Source organism: Heterodontus francisci, chromosome 17, assembly GCF_036365525.1.
Source record: "Heterodontus francisci isolate sHetFra1 chromosome 17, sHetFra1.hap1, whole genome shotgun sequence".
Taxonomy (NCBI): domain Eukaryota; kingdom Metazoa; phylum Chordata; class Chondrichthyes; order Heterodontiformes; family Heterodontidae; genus Heterodontus; species Heterodontus francisci.
Window position 1 is genome coordinate 55516794 of NC_090387.1, and position 25950 is coordinate 55542743.

General features: G+C 41.9%; 1 protein-coding gene across 2 annotated transcripts in view; it reads left to right on the forward strand.

The window, feature by feature from the left end:
* Nucleotides 1–25950, forward strand: part of rbl2 (retinoblastoma-like 2 (p130)) — a 176648-nt gene that overhangs the window by 21217 nt on the left and 129481 nt on the right. For both annotated transcript variants that reach the window (XR_010976710.1, XM_068049452.1), the window contains exon 4: nucleotides 5274–5338. Coding sequence is in view for 1 of the 2 variants with exons in the window: in XM_068049452.1 (XP_067905553.1) it covers nucleotides 5274–5338 (65 nt within the window). In the remaining variant the exon portion in view is untranslated. The remainder of the gene's footprint in view (nucleotides 1–5273; nucleotides 5339–25950) is intronic.

The window sequence follows — 25950 nt, forward strand, 5'->3', positions numbered from 1 at the left end:
AACCTTACCCACCACTGATATTAATCTAACTGGCCTGTAGTTGCTAGGACTGTCCTTATACCGTTTCTTGAGTAAAGGTGTCACATTTGCCACTCTCCAATCCTCTGGCATTTCCCCCATATCTAGGGAAGATTGGAAGATTGTGGCAAGCCCTTCCATTATCTCCACCCCCACTTCCTTTAGCAACCTGGGTTTCAAGCCCTCCGGGCCAGGTGACTTACCTACCCTAAGCATAGCCAACCTTTTTAGTACCTCCTCACTCTCTATTTTTACCCGATCCATTGCTTCTACTCTCTCTGCTTCTACCGATAGTTTGTCAGTTTCCCTTTCTTCAGTAGACACTGAACATAAGAAATAGGAGCAGGAGTAGGCCATTCAGCCCTTCAAGCCTGATTCACCATTCAATGAGATCATGGCTGATCTTCTGCTTCAGTACCATTTTCCTGCACCATCCCTGTATCTCCTGATGTTTTCAATATGTAGAAATTTATCGATCTCAATCTTGAACCTACTCAACCACTGAACCTCCACAGCCCTCTGGGGCAGAGAATTCCAAAGATTCACCACCCTCTAAGTGTAGAAATTCTTCCTCATCTCAGTTTAAATGGCCTGCCCTTTATATTGAGACTGTGTCCCCTGGTTCTGGACTCCCCAGCCAGGGGGAAACATCCTTCCAGCATTAACCCTGTCGAGCCCTGTTAGCATTTTGTATATTTGAATGAGATTACCTCATTCTTCTAAGGTCCAGAAAATAAAAGCCCAGTCTATTTAATCTTTCCTCATAGGACAATCCCTCCAACCCAGGAATTAGTTTGGTGAACCTTTGTTGCACTCCGTCTATGGAAAGTATATCTTTCCTGAGGTAAAGAGACCAAAACTGCACACAATGCTTTAGGTGCGGTCTCACCAAGGCTCCATATAATTTCAGTAAAACATCTTTACTCCTATACTCAAATCCTCTTGTAATGAAGGCCAACATACTATTTTCCTTCTTAATTGCTTGCTGTACCTGCATGTTAGCTTTCAGTAACTTATGAACAAGGACTCCCAACTCCCTTTGAAATTCAACACTTCCCAGCCTCTTGCCATTTAAGAAATATGCTGTATTTCTGTTTGTCCTACCAACATGGACAACCTCACATTGCTCCACACTGTACTCCATCTGCCAAATTCTGCCCACCCGCTTAACCTCTCCAAATCCCCTTGAAGCGTCTTTACATCCTCTTCACAACTCACACTTCCACCTTGTTTTGTGTCATCCGCAAACTTGGAAATTTTAGGCTGAAATTTATACTCCCACCACCAAAATCAGCGGCGAGTGAAAACACTGGTGGCCCACCCACGCGGGTCGCATGTCTCTGAGCCACCGCAATCCTAAGCACGGAGGCTTATTTAAATAGTCGGGACGGACAGCCCTCCCCGATGACATGGAGGGGGCAGGCTGTCCGTCCCTGGCAAAGCCGTCAGCTGCCTGTGCGCAGGTGCTGATGCCATTTTTAAAGGGCTTTGAGCACCACTGTTCAATTTAAATATTTAAAGAAACAGTTTAAAAAAATTTAATACATTTATTTTGCCCCTCTCCCACCCCCCCAATAACCATAAAATTAATTACTAGCCCTCTTTTCCCCCCCCCGCCCCCCAAAAACACTTACCTTGACCACCTGACCTTCCCCCAGCAAAGTGCATAAACTTTAACCTAAAACCCTTCCCACCATCCCCTACACCAATGATGTTTCTTTGACCCTGTTTCCACCCCCCCCCCCCCACCCCCCACATCCCGCACTGAGAAACTTACCTCCTCCCCCCCCCCCCCCTCCCAACCAGTGTTACACCTCGTATCCCCAGTCGGGGATTCGAAGGCGCAGGATTGCCGGCCAGCGGCATGAAGATCGCACGGGGCAGACAGCAGGAACGTAATTATAATTAATTCATTGATTTAAATTTATTTAAATGGCGGTCCCATCGCTGAGCGGCAGGATGGCTGCCACAAGGTTGCGCCGCCGCCAGCAATATTGGGCTGGGCACTCCCGACATCGGGGTGCGTGGCGGCCCTCTCCCGGAGGCATTTTCCGGCCCAGCTCCTGCCACAACCCCGATGTCGGTGGGGGGTCTGTAAAATTCAGCCAATTACATGTAATCCCTACATCCAAATCATTGATATAGATTGTGAATAGCTGGGGCCCAAGCACTGATCCTTGCGGTACCCCACTGTCACAGCCTTCCAATCTGAAAATGAGCTATTTTTTCCTACTCTCTGTTTTCTGTCCATTAACCAGTTCTCAATCCATGCCATTAGATTTCCCCCCAGTCCCATGTGCTGTAATTTTGTTTATTAACCTCTTATGTGGGACCTTATCAAAAGCTTTCTGAAAATCTATATATACCACATCGACCAGTTCCCCCTTGTCTATTCTGCTAGTTACATCCTCAAAAAACTCCAACAGGTTTGTTAAACATGATTTCCCTTTCATAAATCCATTTTGACTGTGCCCGATACTACCATTATTTTCTAAGTGTCCTGTTATCACATCCTTTATTATAGATTCTAGCATTTTCCCTATGACTGATGTTAAGCTAACAGGTCTGTAGTTCCCTATTTTCTCTCTCCCTCCTTTCTTAAATAGTGGGGTTATAATTCCCACCTTCCAATCTGTAGGAACCATTCCAGAGTCTATCAAATTTTGAAAGATGACCACCAATGCATCCTTTATTTCTGCAGCCACCTCTTCCAACACACTGGGATGTAGATCATCAGGTCCAGGGGATTTATATACTTTAAGCCCCATTAATTTCTCCAGTACTTTTTTATACTAATATTAGTATCTTGCAGTTCCTCATTTACACTCGTCCCTTGATTCTCCATTATTTCTGAGAGGTTTTTAGTATTTTCCTCCGTGAAGACAGACACAAAATATTTGTTTAGTTTCTCTGCCATTTCCTTATTCCCCATTATAAATTCTCCTGACTCGGCTTGTAATGGACCCACATTTGTCTTTGCTGATCTTTTCCTTTTTAAATACCTATAAAAGCTTTTATAGTCTGTTTTTATGTTTTTCTCTAGTTTACTTTCATATTCTATTTTCCCTTTCCTAATCTTTTTCTTGATCCTCCTTTGATATAAAGTACTCATTAAGTATTCTAGCTTTGCCGTGTGCCTCTAAGCATCGATTACCCTCTTTGTCCCTAATGGCCCCACTCCAACTCTTACTACCTGCTTACTATTTACATATTGGTAGAAGATTTTTGGGTTCCCTGTTTTGTTGACTGCCATTCTATTCTCATATTTTCTCTTTTCCAGTCTTGGTTTTCCTCTTCATCTCCCCTCTCAACTTATTGTATTTGGCTTGGCTCTCACTTGAAAAATTCACCTGGCAGGCATCTTTCTTTGTTTCATTATAATCTCTGTCTCCCTTGTCAACCAAGGAGCCCCGTTTTTGGTTCCCCTACATTCCGCCCCTGTTGGAATGTACCTAGCCTGAACCTGAAGCATCTCTTCCTTAAAGGTAACCCATTGTTCTGTTACAGTTTTGCCTGTCAGAATTTTAGTTCTATTTTATCCCCGCTAGATCCCTTCTCATCGCATTGAAATGAGCCCCCTTCCAAATTAGCTATTCTACCTTATATTGTTCCTTGCTTTTCTGCATTTGAGTCTAATTGTTATGATATGTGAACACTCTTACCCAAGTGCTCCCCCACAGACACTTGGTCCACCTCATTTCCCATCACCAGTTCCAGCAATGCCTCCTTTCTAATTGGGCTGAGAATATACTGATCAAGGAAGTTCTCCTGAACACAATCCAGAAATTCCTCCCCCTCCTACACTCTATTCTAAAATTATCCCTTTCGATATTTGCATAAAGTCCCCCAGCATCATTTCTCTATAGTCCTTGCACATCTCTGTGATTTCCCTGAAATTTGCTCCTCTATCTCTCTCTCTCTCACTATTTGGAGGCCTACAGAATACCCCGAGTAGCATGATCATTCCCTTTTTGCTTCTCAATTCTAAACAAACCAAATTTATCCCAGCTTTGCTATTTCACCTTTGTGTTGTTGCCTCTTTTAATTGAATCGTAAAGGAGACAATGAGTTGCTCCAGTTTCTTAAATATAGGATCCAACAAAAGTGGCCACTATTTAAAGGGCACAATGAATAAAACCCAAATCATAAAAAGAACAAAGGAAACTTAACAATTTAAAATAATAATGCTTCCACTCCTGTCCAGCACAGACTCTATTCCCTGCGATGCCCACTGGTAACGGAAGACCTCATTTGTACCAGCAGATCCTGTGTTGTCACACTTGCTCCACCCATGTCTCAGTTCTGCTGTGCTGTATTATGCCTTGGTTCTTTTTCTTCTCTCCACCCTTCATTTTCTTCTCTTCGTCCTTCATCTGTGACTGTTGTGCATTCCCACTCTGCCAGATTCTATTCTGATTATGGTTGCTTGTTTGGGTGCTGCTGGGGTGTTTTTAACCGCTCCTTAGTATTCAAAATTGTGCTGTGAAATTATCAGTACTTAAATTGTTGAAGTGGTCTTTCGGTGTCCAGTTGTTTATACAATTTTCATTAATTCATGGAGTGCTGAAAAACTTTTATGTATCTTACTTTTCGACAAACAGCTCTAAAACAGATTCTCTGAGCGTTTCTGATGATTGCTGTTCTAAAACAGCATTAATGAAATGCAGTGGACCCAAAGATCATCAGCTAACTCATTTGATTTTAATTCACTTGAAACTCATTCACTTACATGGAGTTAAAATCGGGCCCATTAGGTTCTTGGAAGAAACAAAGATCGTTTCACTTTTGATTTTGATGCTGAGATAATACAACAGTTTTCAAAGGCAGAGGTTATATTAAAATAATTTGCACAAAGTTATTAAACAGCAACTGCTAAATTATGAATATCCTTACATGGATAAACAAACACGGGTAGAAAATATTTAAAATGCAGGCGGACTTTTTTTGCTGAACCATAGATCCACAGTTATAAATAGTTGTGAAACAATCAGTTTTGACTTCTTTGGCCATTCTTTATGTCTGTGTTGCCAGCAAAGGACTTCTTGTTCTTCTGTCCCTTTCACACCAAATTTAAGAAAACTTGTAAAACTTTTATGCAGAAGTGAACAGATTATTGGAGAGAAAGTCAGCCAGAAAGACAACCTGCTACTATGATCTGGTCAAAGAATGCTGTTCACTCGCTGTAACTAATGTGTCCTTTCAGCGCGTAGTGAATTATGCAACAAGTGCTGATTTTAAATGTTCTTTCTCAACAGACGACAACCTTGTACAGTCTCTGAAGTGTTTAACTTCTGCTGGGTGCTGTTTGTTCAGACCAAAGGTAAGTGGGCAAATCATTGCGAGGAACTGGCAGAGGTAATATTTGTTTTTTAGCCAGTAGTGATAAATTATTGAACCAACAGTAGAGATACATTTAACTGAGTGGATTATTGCATAAATTATGACAGGTAAAGTGTGGTAAAGATTCATTAGTGAATCTGATCATCGCATTATCCTTGTGATCTGTGTACAATGTTGCATCCCCATAATCAGTGGCTAAGAACAATTTTCTGCTTCTGCTAAAATGTTTTTACTTCCCTAAGGTGATCTAGTCATGTCTATAGTTCTTCAGATCACAGAAGTATTATTACTCATCCTGCACAAATATTTCAGTGATGTCTATCGGTAAACAGAGTACTTTAACCTGTAGAATTAGGTTACACAGTTACCATAAAAGTTGCTTATCTTGCCTGAACTAATAAAATAATAGTAATCCTTAACTTTACTGCAAAATATTTAAGGAAACAAAAGCCAAAGCATTTTTATGATTGTCTGTATAAAAATCTCAAGACATTGTTGACTTGGATATCTTAAGGCCACGAATTTCAAATACAGTTCATTATTTTGTAATAAACTAGGTGTACATGAGACATGTAAATTTTTATTTCATGTCAGGATTTGCAACCTGATGGTTATTAAAATTCAAAGTTGAGACATGGTTCCTTGTCAGTCAAATATTCAAAGTTTCGACCTTTCTCAGTAGGCAGGTTACCTACTGAACCTAAAGTTCCTTCCTAAATTCTAACAGTTACTTTAAGCCATTGTGAACTCTTACATTTGCTTTCTTATTGCTATTGTTCTTCATTTACAACATACCATCAGATATTGTTTTCATTGCATATAGTGTGTATGGTTCAGTGCAGGTAACGCAGGTTGACAGAGTTTACGTAGTGGCTTATGGACATCCATATGGGCTGTGGTTTCATTGTTATTATTTTGGTGCACTTCTGTGGCTTTCTGTCGCATTGGTGCATGTTGGATTTCTTTCAGCTGCATTGCCGTAGCCAGGCTATATTCCTTGTCTATAGTATTTAAATAATTACTTTAAGCTTTTATATCATACTGGGTCTTCTGGGGTTTAATCCAACTAAATCTAACAATTATCTGTCTGCTTGAAGCCCAACTCTAATAAAAGACAAAGAAAGACTTGCATTTATAAAGCACCTTTCATGACCATAGGATGTCCCAAAGCACTTTATAGCTAATAAAGTACTTTTGACGTGTAGTCACTGTTGTAATGTAGGAAATGCAGCAGCCAATTTGCGCACAGCAAAGTCCCACAACAATGTGATAACGACCAAATAATCTGTTATTATGATGGTGATTGAAGGATAAATATTGGACAGGACACCAGTGATAACCCTCCTGCTCTTCCTTGAAATAATGCCATGGGATCTTTTGCATCCACCTGAGAGAGGGCAGACAGAACCTCAGTTTAACATCTCATCTAAAAGATGGCACCTCCAACAGTGCAGAATTCCCTCATCATTACACTGGAGTGTCAGCCTAGATTTTTGTGCTCAAGGCTGTGGAGTGGGACTTGAATCCACAACCTTCTGACTCAGTAGTGAGAGTGCTACCAGCTGAGCCATGACCGACATTGTCTACATTGACACTGTAGTGTAGTAATGAGCAACATGGGACCATCAGCTGACGCTAGTGGTTCAGGTGGATGTTAATAATCCTATGGCACTCTATAAGAAGAAAAGCAGGCAGTTCTGCCAGTGTCCTCCCTCACCCACCACCAGTGAAACAGATTAATTCCTCTTTCACCAATTGTTGTGTTTTAGGATCTTGCTGTGTGTAAAATAGCTCTCACATTTTCTCACATAAGAACAGTCACTGCACGTTGAAGTAATTCTTTGTACATGAAGTACTTTGAGCCATTTCTGAGGGAAGTGATAAACTATGACACAAAGATAATTCTTCTTTATAATTATTCCACTAAAAAGGAATTGCCAAATTCTGGCTAAAGCTGATAAAACTCTAAAGCCCAAATTCTGCATTCAAGATGAACAAAATTGAGAGATAAAAAGACTCCACTGTAAGTTGCAGGTTACACTGAATGTTTTCAAATTCAATTGCCTTCTATTTCTGACTTTAAAAATCAACATATTTGCTTGCTAATGATCTGACCAACACATTTGAGATGATGCAGCCTACTTTCCTTATATAGAAAATGACAGAAGCAGGATTTGGTCTGTAGTCTAGTTAGTTACACTAAAGGAAAAAATTGAACAAATCAGGTATTTTTCTGTCTGCTTTCAAGTGGATTCTTCACAGTTAAACTCTAGTGACTAATTAAAAACCTTATGTTACATGTGTACCCTTTTCTATTATAACTCTGATACACTTTATGTTAAAACTTTTTTTTATATTCATGGGATGTGGGTGTTGCTGGCTAGGCCAGCATTTATTGCTCATCCATAATTGCCCTTGAGAAGGTGGTGGTGAGCTGCCTTCTTGAACTGCTGCAGTCCTTGGGGTGTAGGTACACCAACAGTGCTGTTAGGAAGGGAGTTCCAGGATTTTGACCCAGCGACAGTGAAGGAATGGTGGTATAGTTCCAAGTCAGGATGGTGTGTGGCTTGGAGGGGAACTTGCAGGTGGTGGGGTGTGCATGTATCTGCTGCCTTTGACCTTCTAGGTGGTAGAGGTCACAAGTTTGGAAGGTGCTGTTGAAGGAGCCTTGGTGCGTTGCTGCAGTGCATCCTGTAGTTGGTACACACTGCTGCCACTGTGCGTCGGTGATGGAGGGAGTGAATGTTGAAGGTGGTGGATGGGGTACCAATCAAGAGGGCTGCTTTGTCCTGGATGGTGTTGAGCTTCTAGAGTGTTGTTGAAGCTGCACCCATCCAGGCAAGTGGAGAGTATTGCATCACACCCCTGACTTATGCCTTGTATTGGGGAGTCAGGAGGTGAGTTAGTCGCTGCAGAATTCCTAGCCTCTGACCTGCTCTTGCAGTCACAGTATTTATTGTACTGAACTGTGCCAACTATTTTGATGATCAAATGATCTGCTTATTTAGTCAATTAATAGAATGTTTGGGTACATTAAAACCACTGATAAAAAGCTACCAAACAGCTCCTTGCTAAATTATGCAGTTAATGTTCACAGACTCTTATCTCACACTAAACCAATCCAAGCTCACTCGAATTATATTTTGCAATGCTAGTTGCTCAGTTTATATGTAAGAACACATAGGGTGAAATTTTATGGGCTGTGCAAGAGTGGATTTTGTGGCGTGTGGGGTGATATAATTAGACGGGAGATGTTTTTTCCAGATTCCCGACGGCGGGAACATTTTAGAAAAATTAAGTCAGCGTTTGCGGCTTTCCGGGGTTCCCCTACACAGTGGCGGATTGCAGTTTTGCATTCTTGTAAATAACATGGATACGCATTACCCTACACTTAGTTATAATTCAGTCCTACCTGCCAGATTAAGTGAACGGCGATCGCTATTCCCGTGCCACTAGGTTCGCGATTGTTTCAACATGGCGTGCAGCAGTCGGATTTGTGCAGTTGAGTCTCAGGTCTGTGCTGTTCTCGTTTTAACTCATCCACATAACTAACGCCAGCATTGGAATGGATGTTTGCCTCCAGGCTCAGCACCAGCAGGGGTGAATCTTCTCAGGGGATTGCCATGAAGGCATGGGGGGGTCTACATGGAGGAGCAGGGGAGGGTAGTCGGGAAGGGAAGGGAAGGGTGGGGTTGATCGGGTGCATGGAGGAGCATGGTGGGGGTGGAGTGGAGCATCCAGGGTGTTGAATGGTTGCTATTGATGCAGTACAGTGTCAAGATACTTGCCAAGGGCCTAAAGGAAGGGATGAGTGCTGTCGACGTCGGGGAGCTGTTGGGCAAATTGAGGGTATTGGCTAGCAGAGGGAACGGTAACACTCAATGGAGGCAAATGGATTCTGTAGGGTAGCAGGTCAAAACTAATGGGTTGGTATTCAACAGCTTCATATGGAGAAGAACAGGACTCGGCAACAATGATAAGGTCGATTTGAGGAAGATCCAGGGTAAGAATCGGCATGTCGATAGTAACGGGAGTAGGAATGGGGGGGTGGGATGGTATGAATATATTGATGATTACACTGTGCACAGAAATGGGGGGAGGATCAATGGTAACAGAGGGAAGGGTAACGGTAACATTGGGTGTGTCAAAGGTGATGGGTTCAGGCTGGAAGGTTGCAGGAGGAGGTTGGAAGGTGGGAAGACTTGCCCTGAATTCAACGCGCACCATTTTCTCCAACGATAATGGAAACTACATGGACACTCAAGGGTTGCAAGGAGAGTGGGATCAGACAAACGATAGTGGGTATGTCTTCTACCTGACATCAATTTGAAGGCAGATATAAGGGAACTTCTCATTGCCTCGATGTTTTAGCTCACTTGCAACAGAGGGCTGAATTGCCACCCTCTGCTTATTTATTGTTCTGAGAAGCCGCAGCGACGTGGGTCTCATGCACCCAATTTGCCTCGTACCACAGGAAGATGAGAAAAGGGAGAGACTCTTTTCCCTCAACTCATGATGCCTGAGTGTCAGCAACAGGCAGAATGGAAGGTGAGGATGCTCCGAATGATACCATCCAGGAACAGCCTTATCTAAGATGGGCACTGGCACATCATCACATCCTCAGGACAAGGACAAATTACCTTCAAATGTCAGAGGGGCAATGCCAGAGACGCCTATGGATGTCACGTGAAATGGTCACAGAAATTTGTAGGATCCTGCAGTCTCACCTGTAACTGTTTGGCTTTGGTGGGAATCCCAGGCCAGTTGCCCTCAAGTTGACTGCTGCATTGAATTTTTTTGCTAGCGAGGCCTTCCAGGAATTCATGGGCAACATACGTGGAATCTTGCAGTCTGCGACCCATAGGTGCATCAAAGAGGTAACCAATGCCCTTTTTTGACGTGTTAATGATTTCATCTATTTACCTGTAGGCGAGGACAGCCAGGAAGCAAGGTCTGTGGCCTTCAGCACTATCGCTGGGTTCCCTTGAGTGCAAGGGGTGATCGACTGTACTCGTGGCCATTAGAGCTCCCTGGGACCAGCCTGCTGCATTTGTTAATCACAAAGGTTTCCATTCTTTACATGTACAATTGTTCTGCAACCACAGGAGAAGAAATCATGCATGTTTGTGCATGTTTTCCAGGAAGCTGTCACGACTCATACATTTTGAGGAACTCCCAGCTGCCAGCAGTTTTCGAGGAACCAACCGAAGTGGACGGATGGATCCTGGGTGACGAGGGTTACCCACTTTGTACATGGTTGCATCCCCAAAGCACTGCTGAAGAGAGGTACAATGCTGCTCACACATCCACCAGTGCCATCATTGAACACATCATTGGCATGTTGAAAATGCAATTCTGCTGCTTTGACCGGTCTGGAGAAGCTCCAGTACGCATCAGAGAGGGTGTCACGAATAATCGTTGCTTGCAATTAGATGCGGCAACATTCTGCAGGCGGAGGAACAGGAGGAACACCAGTCCTCCTCAGATGAGGATGACTATGAAGAAGGTGAGGAGGAGAACAACAATAACAACGATGCCATTATCGATATAAGGGCCATGGAGAGACAGGGAGAACCTAATTTCTGCACGTTTCAGCCAACAATAAGCCACATCATCAAGGAACGTTGGGAGAAGAAACATAACAATTTCCCACAGAAATTCACATATGCCTGAGGTCTTATTCATTGCTGCAATCTTAACAAAGTGTTATTGCACTTTCATGTGATTGGCACTTGAAATCTTCTATGGGCTACAATAAATGCAACTACACACCACTACAAGCAGCATTAAGTTATGACCATAGAAACACAAAAGTAAGGCATGACAGTGTTGAAAAAAGTTATTAATCATCAATAGGAAAGTAGCCATCATGGAAGAGTGAAGGCTCAAATTGCAATGAGAAATGGACACTGGACATTTTCTGAGATGCTTTGCAAGCATCAATGCGTTGCTGTCGTAGGCCTCCAATGAACATCTTTGTTTTCATCTGAAACCAAGCAAAAGATTTACAAGAGTGTATCAAATGATAAAAGTAAATAAAGATGTTATGAAAATTATTGACCGGTTGCACAATATTTACAACACCCGTGCCACCTTCATGCTCAAAACTGTTTTTTATTTTTTGCTTTCTGCCCCTACGTCTAGGTGCCACCCTGACATTAGCAGGTGAGGTGGAGGCAGTCTGCTCAGTGCGCTGCTCCGTTGCTGTGGATAACTGTGGCGGGCCATAAAGTCTGTTTTGGTACTTAATTTGCTATCGCAGTGATTGACACCCATTTCTTAACTATGCAGGAATCTGTAATGTGCAGTGAAGTGTGAAGGTCACAAGCATCACCTCTCATTCCCAGCAGCAACATAACTACTTGAAAAGAGCTGCAATAAACAAGAATCCCTTCCCACTGCCGTCGCTGTTTGTGGAAATTATTTGTCTTTCACTGTTCCAGTGACCCTAGTTCATTCCTCCTTATCAGTCCTGCCTCCTCCCCTTTAACATCATTGTTTAGAAGATCTTTTTTGTTTCAATCAGATTTCATTGTTATCTGTGTTTGTTATCACACTCTGAAGTTTAGGAGCCAAAGCTAGCTGTAGGAAATTGATAAATTTTTAGAAAGAATAATTTGTTCTTTTCAGAGTGGCACAGCTTATTGTGTTTGTGTACTGTGCCACAGAGAGATAGGAAATGAGATTACCTGCATGGTGAGTTCCTAGTCTCAGTGTACCTCTCTGAGGACTAGCTGAGTCAAGGCCAGGCTTCCCCAAGGGAAAACTGTAACACTAGCTCAACCTGCATGCCTCCATAAGGAGATTTATGGATGGAGGCCTCCTGTCAGGGAAGGTTCATGGTATGGAAAGGCTGCAAATGAAAAGGACAAAGGGAATGATTGTCGGAAATAGGTGTATTTTTGGGTGTGACTAGATGTGAGAATGGACGAATTTGTCCACGGGTAAAATTAATTGCCTCTATAAATGAAGGTAACATTTTGTAGCCATGTACTGACTGCTAATTATTAATTGCATATTAGACAACTGTTTAATGCCAGCTCAGTCATGTAGCCATTTATTGAAGAGACAGTGTCAAAAGCCTGACCTGGAACATTGTTGCTTGCATGTTTGACAGACACTATGCTTCGTGCAGTAGGTCTAACCACAAGTGCTAGTGGGGTACCTAATGAACACTTTGCCTTTGTCTGCCTTTCCATCTCAGTACATCTGTTTCCTTATCAGCCGCCAGGCATCAAATTAATTTCATTTGGCGACCTTCAGATTGTCATCAAAATGTAAAAAAATCATTAACTGTCCCTTGTACCCCATCGGTGAACCGTTAATATTGTTTATTCAGTGTGGACAGCATCATCATTATCGAGAGGGATTTTCATTAGCTTCCATCTTGATTTCAGTTTGCTGGGACTGTAATAAAAGTAGCTTTCCAGGAACAGCAATGAATTGTTGTGGTAGTCACTCCAGGCTGTGTGTCCTCTCAGTAACCTCCTTGATATCAGTGTTTTTCTTGGCATTGTCAACAATGTGTTTCTGTAATCTCTTTCTGTGATGCTGCTCTAGAATTTCTGATACCCTGATCACAAGGCTGTGCCTCAGAGACTGTGTGGAAGGTGGAAACTTGCTGCATCTAGATCATTACCATAGAATGGTTTGAGCTGTTATTGACAAAACCATCTTTTGCCTCTTCTCAAGCATTTGACAAACAAGTGCCATTCCTAAATTGGCCCACTTATGCACTTTTTATTAGCATGTTACATTTCAGGTGGAATTTAACACCATATAAATAGCAAGGATCTGCATACTTTTCATTGATCAAAGTTTTACATCAAATGTCAGATATGTTTGGATGCATAAGAACAGTAATTTGACTCTTAAGCAAATACTTTCTATTGCTACACTTGTATAGAGCACCATAACTTCTTTTATTCATTCACGTGATGTGTGCATCGCTGATAAGGCTGACATTTCTTGCTCATCCCTGATTGCCCTTGAGATGGTGATGGTCTTCTTGAACCTCTGCAGTTTGTGTGGATTATAGAAATAGATTGCTAGGCCATTTCATAAGGCAGTTAAGAATCAACCACAGTGCTGTGGGTCTGGGATCACAAAGAGGCTAGATTGGGTAAGAACGGCAGGTTTCCTTCCCTAAAGGACACCTGTGAATCAGTTGGTTTTTACAACAATCTGGTAGTTTTATGGTCACCATTACTGATACTAGCTTCTTATTCCAGACTTATCTATACTGGTGGGTTGATGTAATAACAGCATGATACATTTATGTAGGCAATTTCCATCCTAGATGTGAACGCAGGAACTTATAATGGAATTATAAAATTAAGTGCAGAATGTATGAGTTTAAAATAGGGATTGAATTACATTTGTGTGCCCTCATGCAATTCTTCCTCATATCCTAAACCTATTTTATTCGACGTCTGTAGATTAGATTAGAGATACAGCACTGAAACAGGCCCTTCGGCCCACCGAGTCTGTGCCGAACATCAACCACCCATTCATACTAATCCTACACGAATCCCATATGCCTACCAAACATCCCCACCTGTCCTTATATTTCCCTACCACCTACCTATACTAGTGACAATTTATAATGGCCAATTTACCTATCAACCTGCAAGTCTTTTGGCTTGTGGGAGGAAACCGGAGCACCCGGAGAAAACCCACGCAGACACAGGGAGAACTTGCAAACTCCACACAGGCAGTACCCGGAATCGAACCCGGGTCCCTGGAGCTGTGAGGCTGCGGTGCTAACCACTGCGCCACTGTGCCACTGTACTTGGTCCTTACTCTCAATGTGGAATCCTACCAGAAATGCAAACAATATATATTCACAAGTTGTTACCTTGAGGGTGATCTCTGTTCCTTCCCTGGCCTGCACCACCCTACTGTGGAATCTTCTTCAACCATATATCCCCGACTATACCCTCCATGCCTCTGGCTCTAGTTTATTGCTTGCTTCCCGCCCCTTCCACTCCTCAATTAGGGGTTGATCTTTAAACCACTATGCCCTTGTCTCTTGAATTTTCCTTCTCAATCATTTTACCTTGTTACCTTTCTGCCTGTCTTTAAAAGTCCTCAGGAAACGAACCTCTTGACCATGCCTTTGAGATCTTACTCCTTCCTCACTCCAAATTCCTTAATTTCCTGTTATTACTTAAATTACTTTAAAGTGCCATCCAAATAGGTGAAGTCACTAAATTCAAACTTCTTTTCCAATTGCCCAGCAGGCAGAGGACAACACACAGATATGCTTTGAGTATAAAAAGGAAATTGGTTCAGCAAAGGCTGTTCTAACCCTTCCTATTGTTCCACTCAATGTTAATATTAGGATGCTTGTGATTTTAGACAGTTAACAGTCCCACCTCAAATTCTTCAAGAGTGCATTGACACTGATGCTACACTAGTCTCTCAAAAACATTAGCTGTAGTTTAGGTTGCAGCTCGACAGAACACTTCTTCCATTTCTTATCTTCTACCTGCCTGGAACTTCAACTATATAACCCAGGAGAGAGCTCTATGCATGTCTGGATGCATAAATGTGTAGAACTTGCAACTAACAATAAGAAATTAAAATGTTAAAGGCACTATATTTGTATATATACAAGGTGCTATTGGAGAAGAGTCCCTGCCCTCCAAAATTTCAGCTGATGTCAGCTAAATTTGAAAGGCACTTAGGAGGCCCAACGGTCCACTGAGCACTTTGTATAGCTTTGAAAGATTTCTTAATGTGGTGTCAAAGCATACTGTCTTAAGGGACTCACACAGAGTCAGTTAAGGCTCTGGCTCCAGATTTACCCTGCAAGTTTAGTGTCATTGCAAAATGGAAATCACTTGGCATTGCACTAAACTTACAATGAACGTGCACACTTTTGGAGTGTTTATCCTTTCTGTTGGGGATGATTGCAGCCTTGCTGTTTACGTTGAGAGTCTTTTGGTAGGGACAAATCAGATGGAAATGTAGAGTGGAATTGTTCCTGTGCAATTTCAACTCAGCACAAACTTCACGGTCTATATTCAAGGATGTCATAGCAATAAATGGAGAGTGATTTAAAATAGTTAATATCGATGGAATGCACCTTATTTCAAACAGGATTCTGTTGTATTGAACACTAAGCAGACTGTGGTGTTAGTATTTTTATTTTCAATCTCTGCTGTGTTTTTACCAACGCTGTTGCACAGAGCTGATGCTAAAATTGAATCTGAAGAAGTAAAAGCGGAAGTATCTTTTGCTAGGATTAGGGACGGGACTTGATTTCCAGTCTGGGGTCGAGAACGCAACACCTGGATAATTTATGGGTCCTGACTCCGTGCCACGTCTGTGTCATTCATGCAGCACTATCTTCATCTGCAGATGCCGTAATTGGGCCGAAGGCGAGCTCGGCACCTGCTGAACTGAACACTGAGTTCAATAATTTCAGAGCATGATGGGGCCCCCCCTTTTTATTTTTAGTTATTTTTTTCTTATTTATTTTTATTTGTTTATTTTAGTTTGTTTAGTTTGTTTCTGCTGTGCCTACCCACTGGTTTTTTTTCATGTTTTTGCTTGGGGCCAGGGCTGTTCATTTTTCTGTCAATTAACACCCTTTCTGTACTAACGCTTTGTCTTTCAGGACACAATTAACATACCATTTGCCTTTGCTCCATGACCTTCTGGTCAGTTATCCTCTGTGACCTATTCCTATCAACATCTCTTTTGTTATCTCTTGCCTCACCCCCGCTTTACTTGCTTAAAACCTTTTACATTTCTAATATTTGCCAGTTCTGATGAAGGGTCACTGACCTGAAATGTTAACTCTGCTTCTCTCTCCACAGATGCTGCCAGACCTGCTGAGTATTTCCAGCATTTCTTGATTTTATTTTATGTTCGTCAACCTCGCCTGGAAAGATTCCTAGTGACAGCCAACTATTTGACTTTGGTACACCTTGCCAAAACGAAGGAGTTCCTTCCATATCTTTGCAGATTAAGTTTTTTTTTATTCCTTCTATTTCTTTGTAACAGCTGTAAACAAAAATCCCTTTTTTTTGCACGGTTAACTGGTTTTTGGATGTATGTGCGTGAGCGTGAGGGCTAGGATAAAAGTACAGGGCTTTAATATCTCAATTCATGTATATATTTACTTAATTATTGGTAAGTCTTGGTTTAATAAAGAACAAAATTATCTGTTTATTATAAAGAAACCTGGTTGTTGTGCTTTATTCTGGGGACAAATAGAGTATCTAATTAGTTATTTCAGTAAGTGGGAAAATTTAATGATATGCTGTGACCTGTGGAGAAGTGGGACTGAATTAACAGTGCACTCCTCCCACCTCTGTCGTAACATATTAATTGGGGACTCTTGTCGGTATTAAACACAACGCTGACAACGTTCACTTGTAAGTGGAGTAATAATAATTGAAAAAGGAACATAAAAGAACCAGGTTTCTTGTGTAATAAGGTAAAGTCTACACCACCAAAATGTCTAACAGTTGTTGAAGCTTTTCTGGGGAAGGACGAGGTATTCCTCAGTGACGTGCAAAATTTAACCAAGGTTAAACTAAAGGATTTAACAGCACAATTGGGGTTAAAATTGAAATCAGGTGCTAAAAAAGCAGACATAATTGAAGTAATAGGCTAACATTTGAAATTGGAAGAAGACAGTAAATCAGAGGATAGTGCCGTTGAATTAGCTAAAATTTAGTTACAAATGAAACAACTTGAGCAGGAACAAGAAATGGAAAAAATTAGGCTTCAACAAGAAACAGAAAAAGTGCTAAGAAAACTTGACAAGGAGAAAGAAAAAGAAATAGAATTGGAAAAAACTTGAATTTCAAAAATTGAAAAAAAAGAAAGGGAATTCAAATGAAAAAAGATGGAACTAAAACAAAGGGGTGGTCTTGACTCCAGTAAAGATTCTGATGAGGAAGAATCTGACTCCAGCCTGGCACCCAGCGAAAAGCTGTTTAAATTGATATAAGCTCTTCCTAAGTTTGAGGAAAGGGAAGTAGAGGCATTTTTAATTTCTTTTGAAAAGATAGCCAACAAATGAAATGGCCAAAGGAAAGCTGGACACTGCTTTTGCAGAGCAGGTTGATGGACAGAGCTCATGAAGTTTATGCCATGCTTTCTGAGGAGGCTTCTGCAGATTGTGAGAATGGCAAAAAGTCTATTCTTGCTGCGTATGAGTTAGTCCCTGAAGCTTACCGACAGAAGTTTTGGAAGCTCTGGAGATTGGCCGGGCAGACTTATGTAGAATATGAGAGGGTAAAGGAAATTAATTTTGATCGTTGGATACGGGCACTAAAAATGGAAGCCACGTATGAGAATCTTGGGGAACTAATTCTCCTGGAAGAACTTAAAAATTCACTTCCTCTAGTAGTGAGAACTCATGTAGAGAACCAGTAGGTTTCAAGAGCCAGACAGGCAGCGGAAATTGCTGATGATTTTGAGCTTGTGTACAAGCCCAAACCTTTTGTCCGTCACCCCACAAACCCGAGAAGCATAGAAGGTAGGAGAATGAAAGGAAGTCAAGTTGTTGGGGACAAGAAGGGACAGCTGGGAGCGCCCCAGGATTTCCTCCTCAGGCCTGAAAGGAAGGTGCTGAGGGTGGAAGTGAGGTCTGCAAGCCGAAGTGTTATCATTGTCACAAGGCGGGACATCTTTGTGCAGAATGCTTGAAGTTGCGAGGTAAACCCATGGGACTTATCGTGGTGCACAAAGCCAATGCAGAGGAAGGGGCCCTGACCGAGAGTATGACAGATCAGGATGTAGCTCTGACTGCAGTTGTAAGGCCAAATACGAAAACCGCTGTGAGTGCAGGGGTTGTGAATAAGATAACTGAGAGTTATAGGGAATTCTTGTTGAAAAGAAAAGTAACTCCTTATCCCTCAAGTGAGGTAGGCAAACCTATCATTATACTTAGGGATACAGGAGCAGCTCAAACTCTTTTGCTGGGGAAATATACAATATTTCCACCAGAGAGCGCACTGAATGCTAAAGTTTTAGTGAATGGTATTGGCAGGGAATATATACCCGTACCTTTGTATTGAGTGCACCTAGAGTGTGACCTAATGTCTGGGATGGTAACTGTAGGAGTTGTCCATAGTTTGCCTGTAGATGGAATTGACCTACTCCTAGGGAATGATTTGGACGGAGCAAAAGTATTAGCTTCTCCCATAGATACAAAGAAACCAAGTGAAATTAAAGAGACAGAACAGTTACAGGAAAAGATTCCAGAAATTTTTCCTTCGTGTGTAATAACCCAAGCAATTGCTAAGCAAGTTCCTTTGTCGGAGGTAAAATTGGCACCACAGACAGATAGCCAAATATCTGAAACTTTCTTTGGGGATTTAGATAATCCAAATGAAACGTTGAATAAATCTTCTCTGATCACAGCTCAGCAAGCTGATCCAGAGTTAAATAAAGTGGCACAATTAGTTCTGAAAGAAGCTGAGGCAAGAAGAGTTCCAGAAGGCTATTATGTTAAAGATGGGATTGTGAGGAGGAAGTGGAGACCGCTTCACAGACCTGCGGACGAAGAATGGATCGTTGTTTGACAGTTAGTGGTACCACCCAAGTATCGCTGGGAATTATTTAGGTTAGTGCATGAAATTCCTATAGCAGGACATATGGGGATCCTGTGAAGAAGTGGGACTGAATTGATGGTGCACTCCTGCCTCGGTTGTAACATCAGAGAAAACACCCACATTGCACCTGACAGTTGTACACAAACGTGTACCAGACTGTTCAGGTTTGGCAATCTGCAATTTGAAAATCACCTTCTGGCTCCTCCCAGCTCGTTAACAAGCTCCTCAAAGAACTTAACGGACCTGGCTCACCCTACCCCCACACCGGCTTTGAAAATACTAGTGCGTCCCAGAGTCGTCAGGACATGGACATGGAAGTGAGAATGAAGGCCTTCAACATGCGCTGCACACTCTGGGCTGTTCCTAGCAGGATATCGGGTTCCGTGGTAGGGGCGGCCGGAAAATCAGAGTAGCAGGGGCCGTCACGGAACCCAACACCAAGATTATCGGGACCGATCTACCTGGTGGCGGAGAAGCTCCGGGCGGCCCCTCCACTGCTCTGTGCGGGACCCGATTTAAATAACATATTTGCATGAATTAAAATATAAACCAAGCGATTTTACCTTCAGTTCCCAATCCTCAGCGTGATGAGTGACACTCATGCGCCTTGACTTTCCCATCTAGGGAAAGCTGGTGCCACCAAGGTGAGGGAGGAGTGAACTCTGCACTCTGATGGGTCGGAAGGAACGGGTGAACTCTGCACTCTGATGGGTCGGAAGGAACGGGTGAACTCTGCACTCTGATGGGTGGGCGGAGGAAGGGGTGAACGCTGCAGGCTGATGGGTATGGGGGGGAGGGGGCGAACTCTGCATTGTGATGGGTGGAGGAGGGATGAACTCTGCACTGATGGGTGGGCAGGGGAAGGGTTGAACTCAGCACTCTGATGGGTTGGGGGGTGAACTGTTTTCAGGGTTGGCAGCCTTTTAAAAATGGTGCCAGCAGCTGCTCCTTCAACAAGCGATGCTGTGCACAGCGTCGCCAAGGCCGCGCCCACCACATAATTGTGGGGCGGCCACCATGAATATGTAAAATGGCTGCCTGCCCTGTAATTGCATCGGTGCAGTGGCGCGGAACCCGTGGGGGATGGCTGCCATGTTCTGCGCCCTCCACCGCTCCTGGCGGTGGGAATACAAAATCCAGCCCTTTGTGTGGACTTCACCAAGTTTAAGTAGCAGTACAAACCTCCAAAGACTTCTACTAACTTAGCAACAGTCAGTACAAATCAATCAGAAGCAAACCTGAAAGTGGTTGTTGATCCCTTTAACTAGCGCTGATAGGTTTTTTGGGGGCTGGGGTGGTCCTTCCTGTTGCTGAACACATGTTCGGCTGTGTCAGGTTAAGAGAGGGCTTTTGCTGGTCAAAAATAGTTACACTCTGACTGACGTCACCATCTGCCTACTCTGCATACTTCCGACTTATCCTACCTGCGCCCATGCTAATGCCCTATCTAAAACCAGAAGTGCGCGCGCAAGCACAAACAACATTTTGGACCCAAAATGGCACCCACTACGCCGAAAATACAGGTGTTACGTCACCAAATTTTGCAGACTGTATCTGTATTTTCAAAAAGTCTTTGATAAATTGCCACACAAAAGGCTGCTAAGTAAGGTTACATCTTGTAGGTTTAGCAAGCAGATTTTAGATTGATTGCATTCATGTAGACAGTGTAGTTGTCAATGGTATGTGGGAAATGGTTACTAGCTGAGTGCTGCAGGGATCCTTATTAGGTCTTTTGTTCTTCACCAACTTTATTGATCATCTGGATGTTAGCATCAGGGGAACAGTCCATACATTTGTTGATGATGTCAGGAAAACACGCCATGCTGAATGAAGATATTGAATTTATCAGTTGGAAATCTACATTCAACTTTTAAAACTGGCAGCCAAAATGGCCACCACAATTTGCATGGAAATACCTCACATTCCAAGGCATTGAAGTGGAGACACATGTCTAAATAGCTCGCGTCCAGAATAATGGCTTGAACAGTTGAGTAAATAACCTGGTATCGCCCTCGTCAGCAAGACATTTAAAGCCATCTAGGAGCATTCACAGTGGAGATGAACCTCCAGGGGGGTAACCATTGAAACGATAAGAACTGAGAGAGATTTGGGATTCATAGACTTTGAATCTCATTAAAGTGAACAAAAGAATACACTGAGAGAATACACTGTGACAGTTTCCCCAGTCTGTGCGAAAACTTGGAGTTTTTGTTACACAGAGCAGACAAGCTCTGAGAGCTAATCAGTGCAGGACCCCAGTGGAGCTGCCTCTCTCTGTACAATCAGGTGAGGAGGGTTAAAAGGCTCCCCTCTTGTCTCTCTCCTTGTTTGACTGCAACAGGGTTTATTCCTTTTTAAACAGTGGATGTGTTTACCAATTCAGTGAGTGTTTAACTCTTTATGTGCTATGCTTATAAGAGCACCAATCGGACAGGTTTTCTTGAGTTTAAATAAGAAAGGGGTTAGTTTATTGTACTTGAAAGCAAAACACGATCTAAGTAAAAATAATAAACTATGCTCCAACTTTCACAGACATGCACATGAGAATCACACACACACACAGTATGTGTATTCCATACTGCAAGCTTCGACTCCTGTCCAAGTCTATCATCACTACAGACAGAGACCCCCGGGGAGAAAGCCACCTACATCACTGTCTCCAAGAAAACCCTGAACCAGGTGGACCAGCTGCAAGTGTACTTCTACCAACCAGAACTTCAGAACCACAAATTCAGCCAGAAGACAAATGAATGACCAGATCCCACTGACTGTATATTATTTTTATTTGTTCTGGACTCTAATCCAGCCAAACTATTCTTCATCATTCTGTAACCTATTTGTGTGTGTGTGATTCTCATGTGCATGTGTGTGAAAGTTGGAGCATAGTTTATTATTTTTACTTAGATCGTGTTTTGCTTTCAAGTACAATAAACTAACCCCTTTCTTATTTAAACTCAAGAAAACCTGTCCGATTGGTGCTCTTATAAGCATAGCACATAAAGAGTTAAACACTCACTGAATTGGTAAACACATCCACTGTTTAAAAAGGAATAAACCCTGTTGCAGTCAAACAAGGAGAGAGACAAGAGGGGAGCCTTTTAACCCTCCTCACCTGATTGTAACAATGACTTGAAGATATGGTTTAGAGTTAGGACCTGAAATTAAATAAATAGTCCACAGGCAGATCTAGATAGACTGGGGCAATGGGCCCAGATGTGACAGATGTATTTCAGTGTAGCCTAGTGCACTGTGGGCAGGAACAGTTCCAGGCATATATACCAAGAAAGATTGCATGTTCACGGTTGCTGAGGGGGACAAGGAATTTGGGTTGTACTTCGCAGAACATTGAAGGTCCATAACCAGTGACATGAAGCTGTTGTGAAAAAGAACAGGGTGCCAGGAAGTATTGCTAGGACAACTGAATATAAAACTACTGCAGATCATACCATGTATGGTGCTTTAATTTGACCATGTCTGGAATACTCTATCCAGTCCTTTTATTTTGCCTCTCAAGAGATTGCATGTGTGCTGGGGGGTGACAGGTGGGGAAATGGGTGATTATTGGTACATATAGGTTGCATCGTGTTGAGATGGGACAGGCTTGATGGGCCAGCTGGTCTTCTCCTGTTGTACATTCGTAAATGCTTGATAGGATAAAAAGAGGCACCCCACCATATGAAAACAAATTGCTTGCATGTATGCCTTTGACATGGAGCAAGCACACCGAGAATCCTGTTGCCTGTAATAAAGCTGATACACTTCACTGTTTTCCTGAGTAAATGAATTAATACACGGCTCCAGGGTGGATCTTCCATGTGGATTTAATTTTTTTTTAACTGTTATGATTCTGATCCCAGATTTAGTGCAACCCATTTTACTTCTCCCAAGACCTTTTTGTTAAAAAGAGTTTTAAAAAGGAGGAATATATTTTACATGCTCACGGATGACAATAATACGTCAGTCATACACTGTCGTAAGCTTATTTATTTAGCATTTCTGTAAAGAAATGTGCTGCTGAAAAATTGGTACCTTATCCAAAATAATCCATCTGGTTTCTCTGTAGTGAACTCTTTTGGAAAATTGTTTGCCATCCCATCAACATGGTTACAGGGATTAGAATGTCACACTTTTGTTGACTTTGGATGGGGAGTGTGCTTTTGGCTGAAAATGCAGCTGAAGACTTAATTGTACAATGACATTTTAGTACCATTTGCCAGGTAATTTGCTTCAGCCTTAGCAGACTCCAGCTGGGACTCTCAGAACATAGGCAGTGTTTGGTCGTGCTGGAACTTGGATGGACTCAGCAGCGATGGTTAATTGTATTTACAGAGATTTGTGTCGACTTGTGCAGGCTTGCTTGCTTCCTCCACAGGGTTCACCAGTTGTAGACTTCAGTGAAAGGTTGAGCTACTCTTTTCTTTTAACTTTTTCTGCTTCATGGTTGATTCACTAAAGCTTTTCTAGTCTGTGGCCTGGAAGAAAAGTTAGAACTATAAACCTGAGCTCATCACATTTAATATTCTACAGGGGATGCAAACAACTCCGACAGCTCTTGATTGCTGAGGTAAGGAAATTTATTTTCAGGCTTGCAGAAAGCATCGTACATCATACTAAGTGTAACTCAACCATTAGCAATGAGACGGGAGTGCAGCGCCAACACATGCCTAATGTCAGTTTTACGATGCTAGCGATTGAAATACTTTTGAAAGACTCCTATGCGTTTTGAAGAATATGAAGGAAAATGTGATGTCAATTGTGTTTTTAAAAAAAAGGTACAAATAAGTCTAATTTCAAATATTCATTGATAAGATCAAAGGGAGGCATCCACAAGAAAAGCAATAACCTGTTTCTTGCATAATAACTGCATGCTAGGGCTTGCAAAGTGCAATCTCACCATAAAGTAAGTTAATACTTTTGCAGCTTTAATTATGCAATGAGCAGTTTTGATGCAGACTTTGAGTAGCCCTTTTGCCTGAGCTCTCAGTGTATCTCCATCTTCAACTATATCTTGTTTGAGATGAAGCAGATACAGTTAACTGTAGTATAGGGAGAATAACAGTAAATGTGATGCCAACATATTTTCTTTTTGCTGTAACTAAGGGAATAAATCAAGTAGTAACATCTTTTAAACTTATTTGCTGAACACTGCTGGGGGAAACAAACAATGGGGGGGGGGGGTGGGGTGGGCGGGGGAATAGAGCTCTAATCATAGAATTCCTGCTGATTTTAACAGGAAATTGAATGAACATGATAGCTATTAATTTTTGACTTTTATAAAAATTGCAAGACAGTTGCCAAGTCTTCAAATTAGCGTGTGTAAATTATCATAAAAGCCAATGTTTGGCTTTGCAGTACAGCTGTGAAAATATTCACCTCACAACTCTTACATTTTTGAATCTCCGATAGCTTGGGCTCCAACTGAAGCTAGATTTGTCCTAATTTTCTCAGACTTGCTAACTTGGTGAGCAGGCGAATAAACTCATGTTGTAAATTTAAATATATGTTGTTTTGAAAATATAGGCTGCAACTTAAAAGTGATATCTTATTTTAAATGTAAACCACTGCTTTTTAGTTCTCTGGTTAAAATAGGTTTTGAAGTTGGAATATAGGAATTGCTAAATGAAAATGACCACGATCCATCTAATTCTTCTTCCACCATCCTGTTAGTTGCATGATACAATACTAATGGAATTGTGGACTAATTATAGCAATTAATCTTAATCAATTAGTCTATAACAGAGCTACACATAACACAAGGAAAAGCACAGTGGTGGAGAGCTTTGGGAACCATATGTTCATCTTTCCTTTCGGGCAGGGAAAGTGCTTACTTTGATCACTTCCTCTCAGCATTGTATACCTTGGACGGGCAGTCGCTAGAATCGCACTCAGCTATGTCAATCACAGGTTTCCTCCATGAGCATTTCCTTTCAAACTTATTTATTCAGTACCATCACTTAATAAATAGCTCAGCACATATCATTAAATAAATCCTCCCACCAGATGGAAAATAATTAAATAAAGAACATGCTTAATATTGAAAGCACTCCTCCTCCAGTAGTATTCTTGTTTAAAGGATAATTGTAGAATTTCATTCTCTTGTACGCCCTTTCCCCAATTTAATGGTAAGTTTCCTCCCTACCTCCCCACACACCCCAACCATTTTTTCCCCACAGAAACCAGAGGCTTTTAGCCTTCAACTGTTCAAGCTGTCCATAATCCTTGTTCTATTTCTGATTTACTACTGGTTTTTAATAATGTGTAAATGGGCACATTGAGAATACGAGTGATCATATTCACAATGCATAGGATTAACAATCTGAATTACACATAAAAGAAGTCACAATAGGATGGTAGTTAAAGACAACCTGCTTCCTTCATATATATAAATAATTTGTGCTGCTTTCCACTTCGCACCAGGGACCCTAAACAAAATAAGAACTCTACCATTCAATTATAAAAAGAACCAAATGTGGGCAACGCAATTATTTCTAAATTTAAACAATAAATTACAATTCCTGAGATTGCACCAAACATACTGATCCCACCAGCACCCTTCAGTAATGGTCTAAGTGGTCGTGGTGACTGCAATGATGATAATTCAGCAAACTCAAACTCGCCATTGAGGGGCCGGGGGTGGGGGGGGGGCGCAGGATGGGGAAGGGTCAGGGCTCTGATACATAGTTGTTCAACCTTTTCAGCAAAGGTCTTCATGGAGCAGTACAAAAGTCTCAACAAATTATGGCGTGGTCAAAGTAATGGCTTAAAATATTAACACCATAATTTCCTAGAATTTCTGCAGCACAATAATGGCATACACCATAGATGTGCCATTACTATGATGTAAATTCCAGCCCAATTATGTTGTTGGCACATGACATTTTGCTATGAAAATGATAAGGGATCTTTCCAGCACTTCCCTTTCTTCCATCTTAAAATCTGCATTTGAATTATGTTGCAATGCTTGATCAGTCATCTGTTATCTATCTGCAAACATTACTGAGATAGGATAGCCCAG